The sequence below is a fragment of the Enhydra lutris genome, unplaced genomic scaffold, assembly GCF_002288905.1.
Source record: "Enhydra lutris kenyoni isolate GAN:26980312 unplaced genomic scaffold, ASM228890v2 scaffoldscaffold47, whole genome shotgun sequence".
Taxonomy (NCBI): domain Eukaryota; kingdom Metazoa; phylum Chordata; class Mammalia; order Carnivora; family Mustelidae; genus Enhydra; species Enhydra lutris.
In genome coordinates this window covers 15,883,796-15,902,043 of record NW_019154131.1, presented here as the reverse complement: position 1 = coordinate 15,902,043, position 18,248 = coordinate 15,883,796, and the positions used below count along the sequence as shown (strand labels likewise).

At 44.3% G+C, this 18,248-nt stretch overlaps 1 protein-coding gene and 2 pseudogenes across 1 annotated transcript; all 3 read left to right on the top strand.

Annotated features, from left to right (window-relative positions):
• The first annotated feature begins 3,631 nt into the window (after positions 1-3,631).
• Positions 3,632-4,297, top strand: LOC111156604 (interferon alpha-like). Its single transcript, XM_022517594.1, has one exon. It carries the CDS (start codon positions 3,749-3,751, stop codon positions 4,295-4,297), a length of 549 nt encoding a protein of 182 aa, XP_022373302.1. The 5' UTR covers positions 3,632-3,748.
• Positions 4,298-12,946: 8,649 nt separating this feature from the next.
• Positions 12,947-13,625, top strand: LOC111156611 (annotated as a pseudogene).
• A 3,229-nt stretch (positions 13,626-16,854) lies between these two features.
• LOC111156591 lies at positions 16,855-17,438 on the top strand (annotated as a pseudogene).
• Positions 17,439-18,248: the final 810 nt, after the last annotated feature.

Below are 18,248 nucleotides of genomic sequence, written 5' to 3'. Positions count from 1 at the left end.
CATCATATGATATGAGTTGACACTGATCTCTGCCTGGATTGGCAGGTAACCACTGTGGAATCATTTCTGGATGGTTAATCCCACCATTTGAACACCAGATACATCCTCTATCCTAAACCTAACTGTCAATTTAGGCATGATGCGTTTTATCAATCTGGTTACCTAATTTTCCTCTTTGTTACACTGCATTTTCTGTAATTATGAAATATAGCTTATTTTTACATAGAGATTGATATGCCCAGACTTCTCTATTGCTTTCTTTCTACCTGACTAAATTAAGATTCGATCTTTAGGTAGGTCAATGACTTCAGAAAAATGATAAACTCTTAGGCATTAATAAGTAATGAGCTTGCAATGAATATAATGGCCAGGGACACTTCCCTCATAAGATGGAAAAATGAAAGTGAATCAGAAATTTTCTCCTTTCCAATATCTGAAGGGCAAAATTAGGTGAAAACCAGTAAAAATCAAGAGCAGCAGCATCAAAAAAGAGAACAAGGAAGTGTATAAATTTGGGATTAAAATATATGAGAACTTCAAAATAAGAACTATAAGGAATATTTATGACATGTGATATAGATTATGTACTGCATCTAGATTTTGCTAAGGAAATTAGATGTTTGATCCTGGATAATTCACTAGGCCTTTTTGGACCTTGGTTCTCCAAATATAAAAGAGGCTGGAAATGTTTCTTGAGTTGTGAGTATTAAATAATCTAGAACACTTGGAGGCACTTAGCAGAATGAAGCCTTAACAGATGGTGACTATTATTTTTTTTTTTAATTTTTATTTATTCATTTGACAGATAGAGATCACAAGTAGGCAGAGAGGCAGGCAGAGAGAGAGGAGGAAGCAGGTTCCCTGCTGAGCAGAGAGCCCGATGTGGGGCTCGATCCCAGGATCCTGGGATCATGACCCGAGCCTAAGGCAGAGGCTTTAACCCACTGAGCTACTCAGGCGCCCCAGATGGTGACTATTATTTATTCATAGAGATCTAGAGGAGAATAGTGGACTTCTCCTAGCCCTCTCTCTGTTACTGATTGCAAATTGCTGGTGGTCTAAAAAAACAGAATTGGGAACAAGTGGCTCATCAATTACATACATAATAGTATAATATGTTTATGTATATAGTACATGATATATATATACACTATATATTCTGATAGCTAACACATTTCCCCCTTCTTCCCTGCTTCCCTAGATCCCATCCATTCACTACCATATTCCAATGTTTCCTTCTCCCCATGTAGAAACCCCCAGTGAGGGGAGCCTGGGTGGCTCAGTGGGTTAAAGCCTCTGCCTTCAGCTCAGGTCATGATCCCCTCAGGTCATGATCCCAGGGTCCTGGGATCGAGCTCCGCATCGGGCTCTCTGCTCAGCAGGGAGCCTGCTTCCTCCCCCTCTCTCTCTGCCTGCCTCTCTGCCTACTTGTGATCTCTGTCTATCAAATAAATAAATTTTTAAAAATCTTAAAAAAAAAAAGAAAAGAAAAGAAACCCCCCAGTGAGAGCCCCCTCCTCCCTGCCTCCTCAGAAGCCTCTCCTGCCCATTCACACACCTGCTTCCTTTTCCTTTGTGGTTTCTCTGACGCTTTTATTTCCAAGTACAAAGCCACTAACTGAAACCAAGAGTTGTGTGAAAGTTCTAGGTTTTTGGAAACTCTGCTAGGAGAAGCCGTGTTCTCTTTTTTTTTTTTTCCCAGTGACTATTTTTAGACATGAGGAAATGTCCCCGCTGTAGTGATGTAACAGTAGTTTTAGCAAAAAGGAAATAGAAAGCAGGATCATTTTACTGTGGCCTGTTAAAATATTTATGAAGGAAGAGTGCCGCCTACTGGCTATGAGGGACAAAGAGTGAGTAAGTCTGGAGACTTGCTTTGTGCTCTAGTCAGAAGCCTGTCTCCAGGCAGGAGATTTTTTTCCAGGTCAAAAAGGGCTCATTCTTAGAAGGAACTGACTCCAATAGTGTAATAAGCCAATTTCCATAGCTTTTGTATATTTTTGAAACAACATACTTTTTTTAAAAAAGTGGTTGGTTTCAGAGAAAAATTGAGTAAAAGATATCAAGGTTTTCCACCTACACCCTGGTTCTGTATCTACATTGTCTTTTGCATTATCAATATCCCCCACCAGATGGAAGAGTTGTTATACTTGCTTCCAAGTGTCAAAATTGCTTCTTGTGGTTGTGACCCAATCTGAAGTATTGCAGTGGTCTGTGGCTCTCCAGAGCTTGTCCTTGCCGCGGTCTAACAAAACCTTGGTATTTATTGTCTCTCATTGGGTTTTCTTGGGTATTACACAAGAAACAACGACACAGAATTTTTGGAAGATACACAAACTGTCTGCAGGATCAGGGCAACAAACCTAGGAATAACAGGAATAATTTAGGATTGGAGGAGTTTCTCTCCATCATTTCTCGGATCTGAGAGTCTTTTTTCTTTTTTTTAACATTTTTATTTATTTATTTGGCAGACAGATCACAAGTAGGCAGAGAGGCAGGCAGAGAGAGAGGAGGAAGCAGGCTCCCCACTGAGCAGAGAGCCCGATTTGGGGCTCGATCCCAGGACCCTGGGATCATGACCTGAGCCGAAGGCAGAGGCTTTAACCCACTGAGCCACCCAGGTGCCCCTCTCGGATCTGAGAGTCTTAACTGGACAGGTGATCCTTGCTTACTGGTGAGCTGCCATTGGCTGTCTTGTGGATGTTGCTTGTCTGACCTTTGACGTGATGCGGGCTTGGCAATAAAGTACAAATTATATTTTATGACTTAGTTCTACAAAACTGATCAGTAATTATCAAGTGTTAAACAGAAAAAATATTTTGACAATACCTTCAAGAGTATCTAGTAGCTGGTGAAGTTGAAAATGATTTTGTCTTATGAGGCAACGTTAAAATTCAGTTCACTAAAAACACATGTTAACAAAATAATTTAATTTCTCATTTGCTTTTAGCAATTTGGAATGATTTTAAATGTTTGAGTACACCGATCATTATGTCTTTTTAGGAAATTTTAATTTGCTTATGTGCTTTATTTATTACAACTTATATATGTAAATAAATTATAGGTCACTCATCAAATTTACTTATATACTTAAGCATCAATAACTTTAAAAGTTAACTTTTAGCTTAAAATTTTTAGTCATTCTTAACCCTGTGTGGGATAAACTTCACACTTTCTTCTTTACCTATAGAGAACAGATAGAAATACAAAACAATATATACTGTGTCTCTGTGCTATTAAGTTTTCTTGGAAGTTTCAATTAAAAAACATCCAAAAGGGCTCCTGGGTGGCTCAGTGGGGAAAAGCCTCTGCCTTCAGCTCAGGTCATGATCCCAGGGTCCTGGGATTGAGGCCCGCATCGGGCTCCCTGCTCAGCAGGGAGCCTGCTTCCCTTCCTCTCTCTCTGCCTGCCTCTCTGCCTACTTGTGATATCTGTCAAATAAATAAATAAATAAATCTTTTTTAAAAAATAAATAAAAAATAAAAAACATCCAAAAGACTCTGGAGGCAAGAGACCATACAGAAAAAAATGATACGTGGTTGAGAAACCCATACTCTAAACCCCAGTAGAAAGTGCAGAATGGAAAGCAAAAAGAGAAGTAGAAAGGAAGGGAAACGTTCAGAAATTGAAAACTCCTGTGTCCCCTACTTAAGCCTCACACACAAGAGAAGATGTTCAGAGAACCTAGAGCCACGGTTCCCAGACGTGCCCACCCCAGCCAGGCCAACAGCATCTGCCGGATCCCCAATGGCCCTGCCCTGCTCCTTCTTGGTGGCCCTGGTGGTGCTCAGCTGCCACTCCCTCGGCTCTCTGGGATGTGACCTGCCTCAGGACCATGGCCTGCTGCACTGGAGGGCCTTGATGCTCCTGCAACAAATGAGGAGAGTCTCCCCTTTTTCCTGCCTGAGGGACAGAAATGACTTTGCCTTCCCCCAAGAGGTGTTTGACGGCAAGCAGCTACAGAAGGCTCAAGCCCTCTCTGTCGTCCATGTGACGAACCAGAAGACCTTCCACCTCTTCTGCACAGAGGCCCCACCTGCTTCCTGGAACACGACCCTCCTGGAGGAATTGTGCTCGGGACTTTCTGAGCAGCTGGGCCACCTGGAAGCCTGTCCCCTGCAGGAGACACCCCTGGTGAATGGGGACTCCATCCTGAGGAACTACTTCCAGAGAATCTCCCTCTATCTGCGAGAGAAGCAATACAGCCCTTGTGCCTGGGAGATGGTCCGAGCAGAGATCATGAAACCCTTGTATGCATCAACAGCCTTGCATAAGAGATTAAAGAGCAAGAAGTGAGACCCAATTCAACATGGAAGTGATTCCCTGTGACTAATAACATTACACTCTCCGGAGTTCTGCCGTGTCAAAGACTGTCATTTCTGCTGTCATCGTGACATGAACAGAATCAATTTGTCACATGTATTCAAGAGTATTAAGCCACATCAAGTCAACGCTACAAACACCTGTTGCTTTCACATGACTATTCTGATCTACCTATTAACTATTTATGTATTTCACTATTTATAAGATGTAAATTATTTTTCATTGTATAATATTAGATGTACCTTCATTGTGGTTAAGAGAAATATATATGCTTTAATTTATTAATTTTTTATTTTTTTGTTAATTAAATGTTTCTACAGAAAAATTCTTGCATTTGTTTCTTATTGAAGGAGGAAACAAGTCTGATTACAACCTGATGAAAGAATAAATTGTACAACTCACTCACTATTTTGTGATTCACATTAGAAGTAAGAGCATCAACTTCCTGGAAATCAGTGTGGATATTGTCCTCAGGGTAAAGGCAGACATAAGAAATCCAATCCCCCGTCTGTATCTTTGAGTTTTGTAGAGAAAGCAAACTCTGAACAATAATCATACTGAAGTAGTATCAGTTATTTTAAAGGTAGAATGGGAAGAAGGTAAAATATGAATTCTATAAGCAGAAAAAGAAGCAGACACATCAGAATATAAAAACAAAAGCACTAGTAACCTTCCACATCACACTGGTAGGCACCCAAGTGCAAATATTCTTTACAAAATGGATCTTTGAATCTGCCATTTACAAGCCATTCCATTCACTTAAAGCCCAGCACGGGAAGTGGGCACGTAAGAGAGAAAGGGACTTCAGAGTGATGCCTCAAGCCTCCCCTGGTTAAGGGGGAAAAGAGCCACACTGCAAACAAAGGTGGAATGGCCCTAAGGCAGTAGCATAAGAGCGAATATTGGTTAAGAGTCTATTTCAAAGCTGAAAAAGGCTTCAAGGAATTGCATCAGTGCAAAGGGTGAATGGAAAGGGTCCATGAAGCAGGGAAGCAGAAGGGCTGTGACCATGGGGACCAGCTGTTTTGACTGAATTACTCACCAGAAATCATACTGGCAGTGGAGGAAAGGGGAGGAACAGAACAGAAGCTAGTGACTATAGATAGAATATAGATCTGGGAGATTTACCTTCTTTGGGTTAATTAAACTTCCATGAAAAATGAACAAATAATTGAAATGGGCGATGTCTTCTAATCCATGGAAAGCATATATAAAGGAAAGGAACAAAAATGAAAAGGCATGAAAAGAGTACGGGAACATTCTACAAATGAAAACTACCCTGTTCTATTGAAGACTCATGAATAGAAAGAACTGAAGATGAATTGGGGGCCGGGGCACCCTCCACTGGTCCGCCAGGGCACCAGAAACCCGCAGGTGCAGCGCCCAGCCCCTCTGCGGGGATCCTGCTGGTTCCCAGTGGCAGCCTCTCATTTTGGGCTGTGAGCTGCCTCCTGGCCCCGGGCAGCTTCACAGGAGGACCTGCTGGTTCTGACACAAGAAGGATCATCTGTCCCTTCCCTGACCCAGGACAGCTCCTCTGGGACATGGTGCATGGCTGCCAGTTCCAGGAGGCCCGGGCCACCTATGTCCTCCACGAGATGCTCCAGCTGGCCTTCACGCTCTTCCTCACTGGGTGCCGCCGTTTGCTGCCTGAACCCGACCCTGCTGGGGAAACTCCGCCCAGGGCCCCAGGGGCAGCCAGAACCCCAGACACCTGTGTGGTACCTGCGACAGGATTGGCGGAGTCTCCCCCGGATTTGAGGGCCCTAGCCTGGCATTGAAGACGTGCTTCCAGAGAATCCATCTCCATCTGAGAGAGAAGAAACACAGTGACTGCCTGGGAAGGAGTCTGAGTCAAAATCAGGCGACCCGTCTCTTCCTATTCAAATGAAGACATAATGAAAGGGAAATGATAAAAAGGAAGAAAGCAGGAAAGGGACCTGGAAATGATATTCTTGACCTGCAACACTAAGTCACATAGCCATGAGTTCCATCTTTCTAAGGACTCCTCTTTCTGCTTCAGCCATACAATGTGTTGAGTTAAGTTACTCAGCATTGTGGTTAAGATGTGTCTGTGACAGGACTGTCCCTAAGGGCCTCTCTCCACAGGACAGAGCTAGCCTGAAGTTGTTCAGGTGTTCACATACTGCAGGATCCTCTGGTTTCTGGATCAACACTGAACCAGTTGGAACGTTGTTCCTGACGTCACAGCTGCAGCAACAAGAACAAAACCAATGCCCCCCAAATGCAAGAAGGCAGAAAACAACAACTCTTCTTAGATCCACTCACAGATGAGGTCCCAGGGCCAGTCTCAGCACTTGTACCAGGAGAAAAAGGAGCTCTCAGACAATCACACTCGCCAGGAGCAGGCACTGGTAGGAACTCGAGCTGTTATGGAAGCATGGCTCAAGGCTCTGTGTGCTTCCACTGGACAGTTACAACGTCCAGGTCTCCCTAGTTAGTGGAGCCCATAGGTATGTGGGTTGTACCTTTGGATTCTCCGCTAGGCTCCCCCTGTGAAGAGCAGAGGGAAATCTCCTGGCTTTGCCAGCAGAGGGAGGGGGAAAGGAATCACTCTAGAATAGTCTGAGTCTACCTCTTCAGATGATAGATGCCAAGGGGATCTATGGCCAGGAGCCTAAGGGAGGGAAGTCAGGAAGAGGGGCCAGCAGACTTCCCACTGGAGATGCAGGGGTGAGTCTGGACTCTCCAACAATGCACGTCCTGGAGACATTAAAATGCAATGTGTCTTGCATATTTGGAAATCAAAGCACGGTGCTGAAAGTCCTTCCATCTGATGTGACTGTGGAATGAGAAGATGCCCTAAAGCTTCAGAGAACCTTTAACTTCTAAGGCTGAGAAGGAGAAGGAGAGAACCTCAAGGGAACAGAGATGGGGCAGCCAGTGCATGTGGGACGCAACCAGGGAAGAATGATCTCCAGGACGTGTGGAAGAAGGCAAGTTTCAGAATTTCCCAAGAGGAACCTCAGGCAGGAATTTATGACATGGGCTATAGGACTGTGCCCTGCATCTGGAATTCTGCTTCCATCTCCTTGTTTGATCATGAGAACCTCACCTGAGCTCTCTGTAGCTCAGTTTCCCCAGATGTAAAGTGGGGTGGAAATATTCCTAGAGCTGTTGTGATAATGAAGTGGCACATTTCAAAGCATCTAGTTTCTTCCATTGAGTGAGAATTTAACAGATGGGCAATATTTTCTTGTTTTCCCTAAAAATTGATCTTCTCTTAACCTTTTCCCTGTAACTGACTATAAATGGCTGATCCCCAAAATACCATTGGGAATAAAAAACACCCATTGGGAAAGGGTGGCCTATCCACTGAATGAAATTAGATACACAATAATGTCATATGTATACCTATACACTGTACCTATGTCCGCATATTTGATATGTTCTGGTACAGCACGTTTCCCCTTCCTCCATGCCCTCCGAGATCCCATCCGTTCACTCTCCAATCACAGTGTTTCCCCCTCCCCTAGTGTAGAAACCTCCTGTGAGCTCCCCTCCTCCCTCCCTTCTCAGGAGCCTCTCCTGCCCATTCACACAGCTGCTTCCTTTTCCTTTGTGGTTTCTGTCTGGCCTTTTTACTTCCAATTACAAAGCCACAAAGAAGAACAAAAGTTGTTTGAAATTTCCAGGTTTTTTTTTGAAACTCTGCTAGCAGAAGCCTTGTTGTTTTCTTTTCTCCTGGTGACTATTGTTGACCTGAGGGAATGTCCCCACTGCAGTGATGTCACAGTGGCAGGAGCAGAGAGGAGATAGGAGCAGGAGGCTGCTGTTCTGTGGCCTGTCACAGTCTTTACAGGGAAGGCTGCCAGCGAGGGGGCAAGGTGGGCTAGACAGTGACCAGGTGTGCACACGGGCTCGTGTTGTATGTAGAAGTCTGTCCCCTGATGGGAGATTTTCCTCCAGGCCAAAAAAGAGCTCTTTCCTGGAAAGAACGGACTCGCTAGTATAATAAGGCAATGTCCATGGCTCTTATGTACTTTTTGAAAAATACACTTTCTAAACAGAGCAATTATGTTCATAGTAAAAGTGAGCAGAAGGTCCTGAGTTTTTCCCCATCCTCCCTGCTCTGGAGCTGCATGGTCTCTCCCCATTACCAGCATCCCCACACCGGAAGCAACACCTGTTCCAATTGCTTCCAACAATGTAACACAAATAGTTTTTAGGGCTGGGAACAAGGCTTCAATATGCCAAGGTATGTAGTACCCTAAAGCTCAACCTTGGAGTGGTCTAACAAAACCTTAGTGCTCAGTACTTACTGTCTGTCATTGGGTTTTCTTGGGTATTACACAAGAATCACAGTCATGGAATTTGTGGAAGATACATGAAATGTCGCAAGATAGTGCCACACCTAGGAATACCAGGAATAACACAGGAGTGGAGGAGTGTCTCTCCATCATTTCCTGGACCTCAGAATCTTACCTGGACAGGTGATCTCTGCTTACTTTGAGCTGCCATTGGCTAACTTGTGGACGTCGTTGATGTTTGACCCCTGTTGTGATGTGGGCTTTGGAAATAAATACAAATAGATTGTACTTTACAATTTAGTTCTTCGAAACTTACTCAACACATCAGTAATCCTATCTAGTGCTAAATTAAAAAATATTCTGAGAGAGTTCCGGAGGGCGGGAATGAAGATGGCGGCCTCCCGGTCTCCAGCCTGGAGGAGCCGAGAGCCCGGGGCCCCACTCCTCAGTGCGCCCTCAGAGAACAGCGCCGATTTACTCCCGTCACCCTGCCTCTGGCTGCGCTCCGAGCTGACCGAGCCTGCGACCAGTTCAAGGATTCAGCTGTCCCTGGAAGGCTCTCTAAGGAAGAAGTTTGATTTCTTTCAGCAACCCTGTGGTAGTGGTGGCTAATGGATATCATCTTATCTCGTCATTAGATATCAGGAAAGAGATACTTCCTTTTGGCAAGGTATTCCAGCTGAAAGATGGCATATGCCTAGAGATATGAGCAGCCATCATTGCTATCCTGTGGGGACATCCTGCCTGAGAAGCAAACCAACAGAGAGGAAAGGAGAACTGAGGAACCACTAAGTGGGCGGAATCAGACCTCATTGGCCTCTAGTCAGCCAGGCTACTGCTGAGCAGGGAGATTCTGCAAGCAGAAATATTCCAGAAGATGCCCTCATCTTTGAGGTGCTGAGACACCCCCCTCCACGTCCTGAAGCTTAGGACAAAAAAGCAGGAGCTATTCAAATGGACACTTTCTGGCCTGTGACAGAAAAAGGACCTGCAGTGGGGAGCCCAGGAGACCCCTGGGGGCATCATACTGGAATTAGCAGTTGCCAGCAAAAGCAGAAAGCTTTCCTTAAACTGAAATTGCTTTGGTCCAGAAGTCCATTTCAGAGAGGGAATTTCAGCTCCTTGTTTACCTGAGATGATGAACATGATCCCAGAGGTCAGTGTCGTGTTGGCTTTGGCGGAGTCTTCCATGCTGCCAATGCGGATACACTTCAGGGCAAAGATGGACACCAGGAGGCTGATGGCACCCAGGACAATGCCCACGATCATCAGGGCTCGTACTGCTTGCAGCATGGCTGCAGAAGGATGGACAAGACATGAGTTGCAGATAAGGCCACCTCCACATGACTGATTAGGCTTTGGCTCAGTAAAACAAAGCAACCACAATCGGCCAGCACCAAATTCCCAAGAAATAGCAAATCCATAAACTGTGACCCTTGCCATCACCAGGGGACGTGGAGTTGTGAGAGATGCAAAACCTTATGTACAATCCTCTGATTGTTGAAGGACCTGCCCATGGTTGTCTGTAGAATGAGGATATTGTGGAGCTGGGACAGGCAGTGGAATTGTGCTATTCCGTTTCCTCATTTTAAAGCTTGATAATCTGTGGTCTACTTAGAGGAAATGGCTTGACCAAGGTGATATGAAAAATTATTGATAGAACTTACAGTAAAACTTACAGTGACTTTGACTTCTAACCTTTTTCTCCTCTAGTCTCTTCATATGGGCTCAAAGCTTCATATTGTTGTGTCCATTTTAGGGAAACCCAATATTCATTTATAGCATGTGATGAGCAAGTTTACTAGGTGATATACCCAGGGCACTGTATTTTTGTCTCTTTGCAAAGGAACTACTACAGTCAGGATGAGTCATAGGTTTTGGGTGTATAAGAAAAGCCTGATGTCTCAATCACAGGCCTTTCAACACAACCACTTTATCATCAGTTCCCTTCTCAGGAAGCAATGGAAACTGTAGGTTCTGCTGGGACCCTCCAGCAGTGACCTCCCTTCCAGATATAACCACATTGGTTTCTAGTGTGTCCTTAATATGTAGTGACTCATCCCAACAGTTTTTTTCTGAACCCCAATGACTAGGCACAGGGATGACCTTAATTAATAGGTCAGCACGGCCTCTGCACTCATGGATCTTATGCCAAAGTGGGGAAAAACAGTCATTAAACATGCCCACTACAAACATAATGCATTTTACAAAAGAAAGACAAAAGAGTCCCTGGTGTTCTCCAGAGGGAAAGGCCTGAGCGTGGGTATTTCTGATAGAGTAGAATTGGAGAATTGTGGGAAGCAAAGCTCTGTCCTACCCTAGTTATCATAGCCGATTACTACATTTTGATTGAAAGCTATCAGTGGCTTTTTAGACATTAAAAAACTTAATCCACAGTAAAAACAAAACAAAACAAAACAAACCCTGCAATGTGGGTGATATGATTACCTCCATTTTATAGTTGAAGAAACTGAGAGTCAGAGGTTAGAGAGCTTCAAGGACACATACCAAGGAACAAGCAAGACCTGGGGGTCAAACCCAGAACCATCCCAAAATGGTTACTTTCTCCATCACAGTACATCACTTTGAGGTACCTAATCCTGGAAAAGCAGGCTGCCATCAAGGTCAGGCGATCTGTAAGCACCTAAGAGAATGTATCCTCCAAACATGGAGACTCAGCCATGAAATATCATCCCCTCAAATGGATGCTAAGAATGTATAAGGAAATAGTCTCTAAAAATCATCTCAGGGAATTACCTGTCCCAGGAGATTATTTCTAAATGTGACTCTCCAGACAAGGAATTTCCTGGGAACAGTTTCTCTCTAATCTCTTCAGGAAGATTTCTGTCTGAAATATGGCCTTTATCACTGGACCTGCCAGCTCACTCACTCTGAGGTGCATCTCACAAAGCAGCTGGTCAGATGGAAGAATTGGCAATCGATGAAGTCTATTGAAAAAGGAGAGGTAGATCATGCGGAACTCATTCAAGAGCCTTCTGCATTGTCTGAGGAATGGAAGCCCAGGCAACCTTCTCACCAGGTGTCTCCTTGTATGGAGATGTTGGTATCCAGCCATTCTAGTTCTACTCCACTTGATTCTGATTCTCTTCTCCCTGAACAAACTTCTGATTTTAACTTTGCTTCTCTGCTGAGAAGAGAATTCTACATGCAACCATCATCAGTCTTGGTCCCATTGGCAACTATATTAGCAGGGTAAATGTGTTGGGTTATGGTGTGGGTCAATCCTGTAGGATCTGACCATTCTTTCCTGGGAGAACTGACTGATTAACACTGACATCTTGAGATTACAGCTGAGTTCTCATGTCAGAGCCGCAGTGACCCTGGTAGGGCAAGGAGAGCTCAGGAGGGCCTTTAGAGTGGCCCTTGGATCCACTCTTAATACAGAAGGGCTCTAGAGTGTCACCTATGTTCTCTGAAGCCTTGCTCAAGGGCTTGGCTGGCCCTGTGGGAGACTGGGAACAAACAGTCTGTTCATTCCTTTATTAACAAATACAAGCATGTGTCAACTAAAAAAATATATATATATATTCTGAGAATAACTTGATGAATATCTAGCTGCAAGTGAAGTCAAAATCATTTTCTCATTGAGGCCACATTAAAATACAGTACACTGAAAAGAAACATCCAATAAATAAGTAACTTTTCATTGGCTGTAGCAATTTGGAATGATTCTAAATATTTAAGTACTTTGATATAATTATTATGTCTTTCTAGAAACTCTTAATTTGCATCTCACTTTTACATTTCTATTTAAATAAGTAAAAAATTAGAAGTCACTAATCAAATGTAGATATCCAGTGAAGGATAAATAGCTTTAAAACTTAGCTTTCAGTTGAGGGCACCTGGGTGACTCGGTGAGTTAAGCCTCTGCCTTCAGCTCAGGCCATGATCTCAGGGTCCTGGGATCCAGGCCTGCATTGGGCTCTCTGCTCAGCCTACTTCCCCCTCTCTCTCTGCCTGCCTCTCTGCCTGCTTGTGACCTCTCTGTCTCTGTCAAATAAATAAATAAAATCTAAAAACAAAAAAACAAAACTTAGCTTTCAGTTGAAATTTTTAGTCAATCTTAATTCTGAATTAAACAGAGTAAAATGAACTCTGCATTTTTCAATCTACAAAGCAGAGCTATAAATACATAACAATATAGACTCTAGATCCATGTTACCATGTTTTGTTGGAAGGTTCAATTACATAAATATTCGAAAGACTTTGACAGGAGATGGCAATAGGAAAAAGAAACAGTTGAGAAACCCATGCTCTAAACCCCAGTAGAAAGTGTAGAAAGGAAAGCAAAAAGAGAAGTAGAAAGGAAGGGCAACGTTCAGAAATTGAAAACTCCTATGTCCCCTACTTAAGCCTCACGCACAAGAGAAGATGTTCAGAGAAGCTAGAGCCACGGGTCCCAGACGTGCCCACCCCAGCCAGGCCAACAGCACCTGCAGGATCCCCGATGGCCCTGACCTGTTCCTTCTTGGTGGCCCTGGTGGTGTTCAGCTGCCACTCCCTCGGCTCTCTGGGATGTGACCTGCTTCAGGACCACGGCCTGCTGCACTGGAGGGCCTTGATGCTCCTGCGACACATGAGGAGACTGTCTGCTAGCTCCTGTGACAAGTACACAAACGACTTTGGCTTCCCCCAGGAGGCGTTTGACGACAAGCAGCTGCAGAAGGCTCAAGCCCTCTCTGTCGTCCATGTGACGAACCAGAAGACCTTCCACCTCTTCTGCACAGAGGCCTCACCTGCTCCCTGGAACACGACCCTCCTGGAGGAATTGTGCTCGGGACTTTCTGAGCAGCTGGGCCACCTGGAAGCCTGTCCCCTGCAGGAGGTGGGGGTTGGAGAGACACCCCTGGTGAATGGGGACTCCATCCTGAGGAACTACTTCCAGAGAATCTCCCTCTATCTGCAAGAAGCAACACAGCCCTTGTGCCTGGGAGATGGTCCGAGCAGAGATCATGAAACTCTTGTATGCATCAACAGCCTTGCATAAGAGATTGATTAGCAGGAAGTGAGACCTATTTCAACATGGAAATGATTCCCTCTCACTGATAACATCACACATTCTGGAGTTCTGCCATGTCAGAGACCCTCATTTCTGCTGTCGCAAAGACATGAACAGAGTCAATTTGTCAAGTGTTTTCAGAACATGTCAACTCTACAAGCAGTAGTCGCTTACAGATGACCTTGCTCGTGTCTATTTATCTATTTAAATATTTATTTATGTAAAAATTGATAAGCTTCAGATTTTTCCTATAATATTATGAGCACGTTTACATAGCAGAATATAATAAAATATATTTTTAATATGTAATCAGTTTATCATGTTTTTCTTTATGGAACTTTTACTACAGAAAGTGTTTTCAAAGAGTCACACCCGGTCTAATTGTGCAACTTAATTAGAAATTAGATGGCAGAATGCATTTACCATCATACTACATTAACATTGGAAATAACAACTGACTTTCTCTAAGACAACTTGCACATTGCCCTTAGGCTATAGGACATAATAAATACAGTCCTGATGTCTACATCTTTGATTGCTGTAGGGATGGGAATCTAAAAACAATCCTCCTACTTAGTGTTCTAATGAAGAAGGAAAGGGCGTGACTTCTCTCACCTGCTGCTAGAACGGAGACATTCAGGAAGTACACAGAAAAGCTGCAGACCCCTCAACAGGTCACTGGCAGACATGAAGGCATGTATGTCCAGTGTCAGGGGGAGGTGAGCTGTCATTTTGACAAGAAACGCCATGACTGAGGTCCATATCTAGCAGGAAAAGCCAGAAACAGAGGTGGTCACGCAGGGAGACCATGTCGTGTGAGAAACAGACATAAACTTGATTCTGAGGCTCTTCAACCATTGAAGGGAGGGGAGAGAAGAGCCACAAAGGAGACGGTGGACTCGTGGCCATACAGCACAGGGATAAGAGAGGATGTTGGTGAGTGTCTTAAAGGAAGTAAATGTGCTTCGAAGACCATCAGCGGATTCCTGGAAGATGTGGATTGAAACTGCCTGCGATGTGAGAAACACAGATGCCTTTGCTGACCTTCCTGAGAGTCGGTTTGGTGGAATGCATAAGCAGAGACCACCCTGGAGCGGGTGGGAGCATGAATAAGAGAAGTCAGTGCGTCTGACTTGGAGAAGAATATTGCATGGGATCTGGGAATAATGGGCTTCATTATTCTGGGCATAATTTGCCCTTTTATGCCATATTTTTTTTCCTGAGTGATTTCATGGAATGGATGTTCTAGCAAATTTTGTTACTGTGTTTAGTACTGTAGTTAGTGTAAATCATGACTTAATTACTTACAATGGTTTATCCTCTCTTGGTTCTTACTAACTTGCACATCAGCGAGCTGCTCAGCTTTAAGAACTCACTAGGCGGGAATAGATAACTCATTCAATCCTTCAAAAAATTATCTATTACTACTGATAAAAAAATATTCCTGGAATGACTGAGACTGACAGACTTTCTTCAAAAATGAGGATGGGTAGATGGGTCAGGCATTTTCTTTCTTAATATTTTAAGCAAAGAAAAAAATTGGTCAAAATCAGCTGAAAAATACAATATGAATCATGGAAATCCATGGAGCAATAGTGAGCTGTGTGTAATTCAGGAGTAAAAACATATTTAACAATTATGACAGAATAGCGTGAATATTCACTGAACTCATGCACTTAGATGAACTCTCGCATTGCATCTTCCATAAGGAGCAGCTTAAATATTGTAGCTATCGTCTTATTTTAATGCTGACAGTGATATATGAGAATATTATTTGTCTCTTCCTACAAAATTATTCAGAACTAGGTGTCCTCTGCTTTAGTAACTGGCCTCCAAAGGGGAGATTAACAAGTCATGGATGAGAGTCAGTCATGAGAGTCGGGGATGGCTATTTTTCAATCTTGACACCTGGGTAGCTCAGTCAGTTGAGCATCCATGACTCTTGATCTCAGCTCAGGTCTTGATGTCAGACTGTGATTTCAAGCCCCACATTGGGCTCCACCCTGTGTGTGGAGCTTACTTTAAAAAAAAATGAAAAAACTGGAAAGTAAGAACTGTGGTGGCAAAATAAATATATTCCCTTACTCAAGGTGAAATTATTATAATCGGGTCTTTCCTCTACTTGGAGAAAATGTTCACCCTCAGCATTTGAGGGCTGTAGACCCCTTCTTCTGGTCAGGAGAGGAGGAGGTCAGCACTGAGAGGGTTCCTGACACAAACACTCCAGAGGCAAGGGCAAGGATCTAGGGGCAGTAAGTGCTTTGCTAACAAGGAAACCAGCCCCTGCACGGTAGAGGAATCTAGAGTCCTCAGGACATGGCGAGCATGTCGTCTGGGAGTGAGTCCAGGAGAGCCTGGGCGGAGGACACTCAGTCACTCCAGAAGAAATATATTAGTAGAGGTGATAACTACCTTGTCAGTGAGGTGCTGCTGGGAAAATCCAGTTATCTGGAATTAGAACCTTGACACCGCTACGTCCCAGACAAGAACCAGGCTTCCTCTTGGGGGCACTGACACAGCCTAGGAGCAGTGTAGACAGGTTACAAAATGTCAGAGAGAAAGGACAGTGCCTGTACTAGTCTTGCCCTTGAGGTCCCCGTGAACTGTAACCACATGGATCTGCACTAGTTATTTCTAGAATGAAGAGAAACATCAGAGAAACCCATTCACTCATTGCCATAAGACTTTGTTGTGAATATAACAGTAAATAAAACTCAGTCCTCGTTCTAGAGAACTTGTGTGCCATACTTGGTCTGATCAGTACCTAACAACATACAAATCCATAGAGAGGAAGGAGCCCATCTCCCTGTGTAAGGGAAGGAGGGTAAAACCTTAGTGCAGAATCAAGGCTAGATTTGTTCCTCACACAAAGAAGAGTAAAACAGGTATGTGTGTCGGGGTGTGTGCATGAGTCCTTACATTCCTGCACCACCTCGGTCTTTAGGACAAAGATGTCTCTCATTTGACTGGTAAGTATCCACGCGGATGGACCCATCGGAAGTTTACTGGGAAAATAAGCTTCTGTTGTGAAAGTCATAGTCTAGTTTGAGACATCCTCTTAGACCATATGGAGACTACATAAAGGAAAACAAAAAATAGGAAGTAAAAGCAGAGACGAGTGTTCAGAAAATGAAATTTTCTGTGCTGCCCATTGAAAAGCTATGTGGCAAACAGAGAACCTCAGCTCCCAGGTTCCCTGCACGCCCAGCCTGGCCAGGCCTGGAGGCCTCATGTTCCCCATGGTCCTCCTGCGCCCTCTGCGCCCCGCCCTCGGGGTGCTCACAAGAGGTCCTGGGGGCTCTCAGGGCTATGCCCTGCCTCAGAGCCACGCACTGGTGAGCAGGGAGAACTTCGTGCTTCTGGGCCAGATGAGGAGACTGTCCCCTTTCTTCGGTCAGCAGGACTGAAAAGCCTTCAGATTCCCGCGGGAGATGGTGGAAGGCAGCCAGCGGCGGGAGGCCCAGGCCAGGTCTGTCCTTCACAAGCGGCTCCAGCGGACCTTCAACCTCTTGCACACGGAACGCGCCTCGGCTGCCTGGAGCGCCCCCTGCTGGACCAGCTGCGCTCTGGCCTCCATTGGCCGCGGCAAGATCTGGACACCTGTTTGCTGGGCGGGCGGTGGGGAGAGCTAGCCCTGGGAATGGACCGCCCCACACCCGCCCCAAAGAGGTACTTCCAGGAAATTCCTCTCCTCCTGGAAGAGAAGAAGGACAGCGACTGCGCCTGGGGAATCGTCAGAGCGGAAATCGTGAGTTCCTTGTCTTCAGCCACCAACTTGCAAAGCAGGTTAGGAATTAAGGATGGAGACCTGGGGTCACCTTGAAATGATTCTCAGGGACGAATGTGCCATATGACCCCCACACATATGTCTGGTCACTGCAAGAGGCTGTCATTCCTGGTTTCATTGCAGAATTTGTTGACTTTAATTCCGCCAAGTGTGTTCTGAGTAGTAGTAAGCAAGAACGTGTTTAAAAATCCAGCTTCAGGATCACCTATCCCTAAGAGATGACTGCCCTGATGTTCGTTCGTTCTTTCTTTCTTTCTTCTTCATTCACTCTTGTAACTTATCATATTTATATTTATATTTTCATATTAAATATTTGCCTTTATTTGTATTAAAATTTAGAAAACATTTTCATCTTTTCAATGTATTAAATATGCATTTTCATATTTAATTCTTATCAAAGACAACTTCTTGAGTCTGTTTTTTCAGTTTTGTCTTTCTTTCTTCTTCTCTTTCTTTCTTTTTTTGAGAGAGACAGAAAGAGTATGATGGGGACAGCGGAACGTGGGCAGACGGAAAGGGAGAGAATCTTGGGCAGGCTCCATGCTGGCCGGGGGTGGGAGTGGAGGGTCTCCATTTCGTGACCCTGAGAAAATGACCTGAGCCAAAATCAAGAGCTGGACTCTTAATGGACTGAGCCACCCAGGTCCCTGAGTCTGTTTACTCTTAAATTTAAATCCAAGTACTTGTTTTCAAAGCCAACCGGAAGAATGGATGATACTATTTATCTATTTATTCATTCATTCAGTAATTTCCTATGTAAACTGAGTGTCAGTGTGGCAGATTGCAGAATCACCTTTCAGAAGCACAGCTCAGGAAATCTAACGGGACAACTTCTGTTTCCAAACA

What these genes read in the sequence shown, in the direction of transcription:
- LOC111156604 (XM_022517594.1), top strand. Translation starts at nt 3,749, where the DNA reads ATGGCCCTGCCCTGCTCCTTCTTGGTGGCCCTGGTGGTGCTCAGCTGC.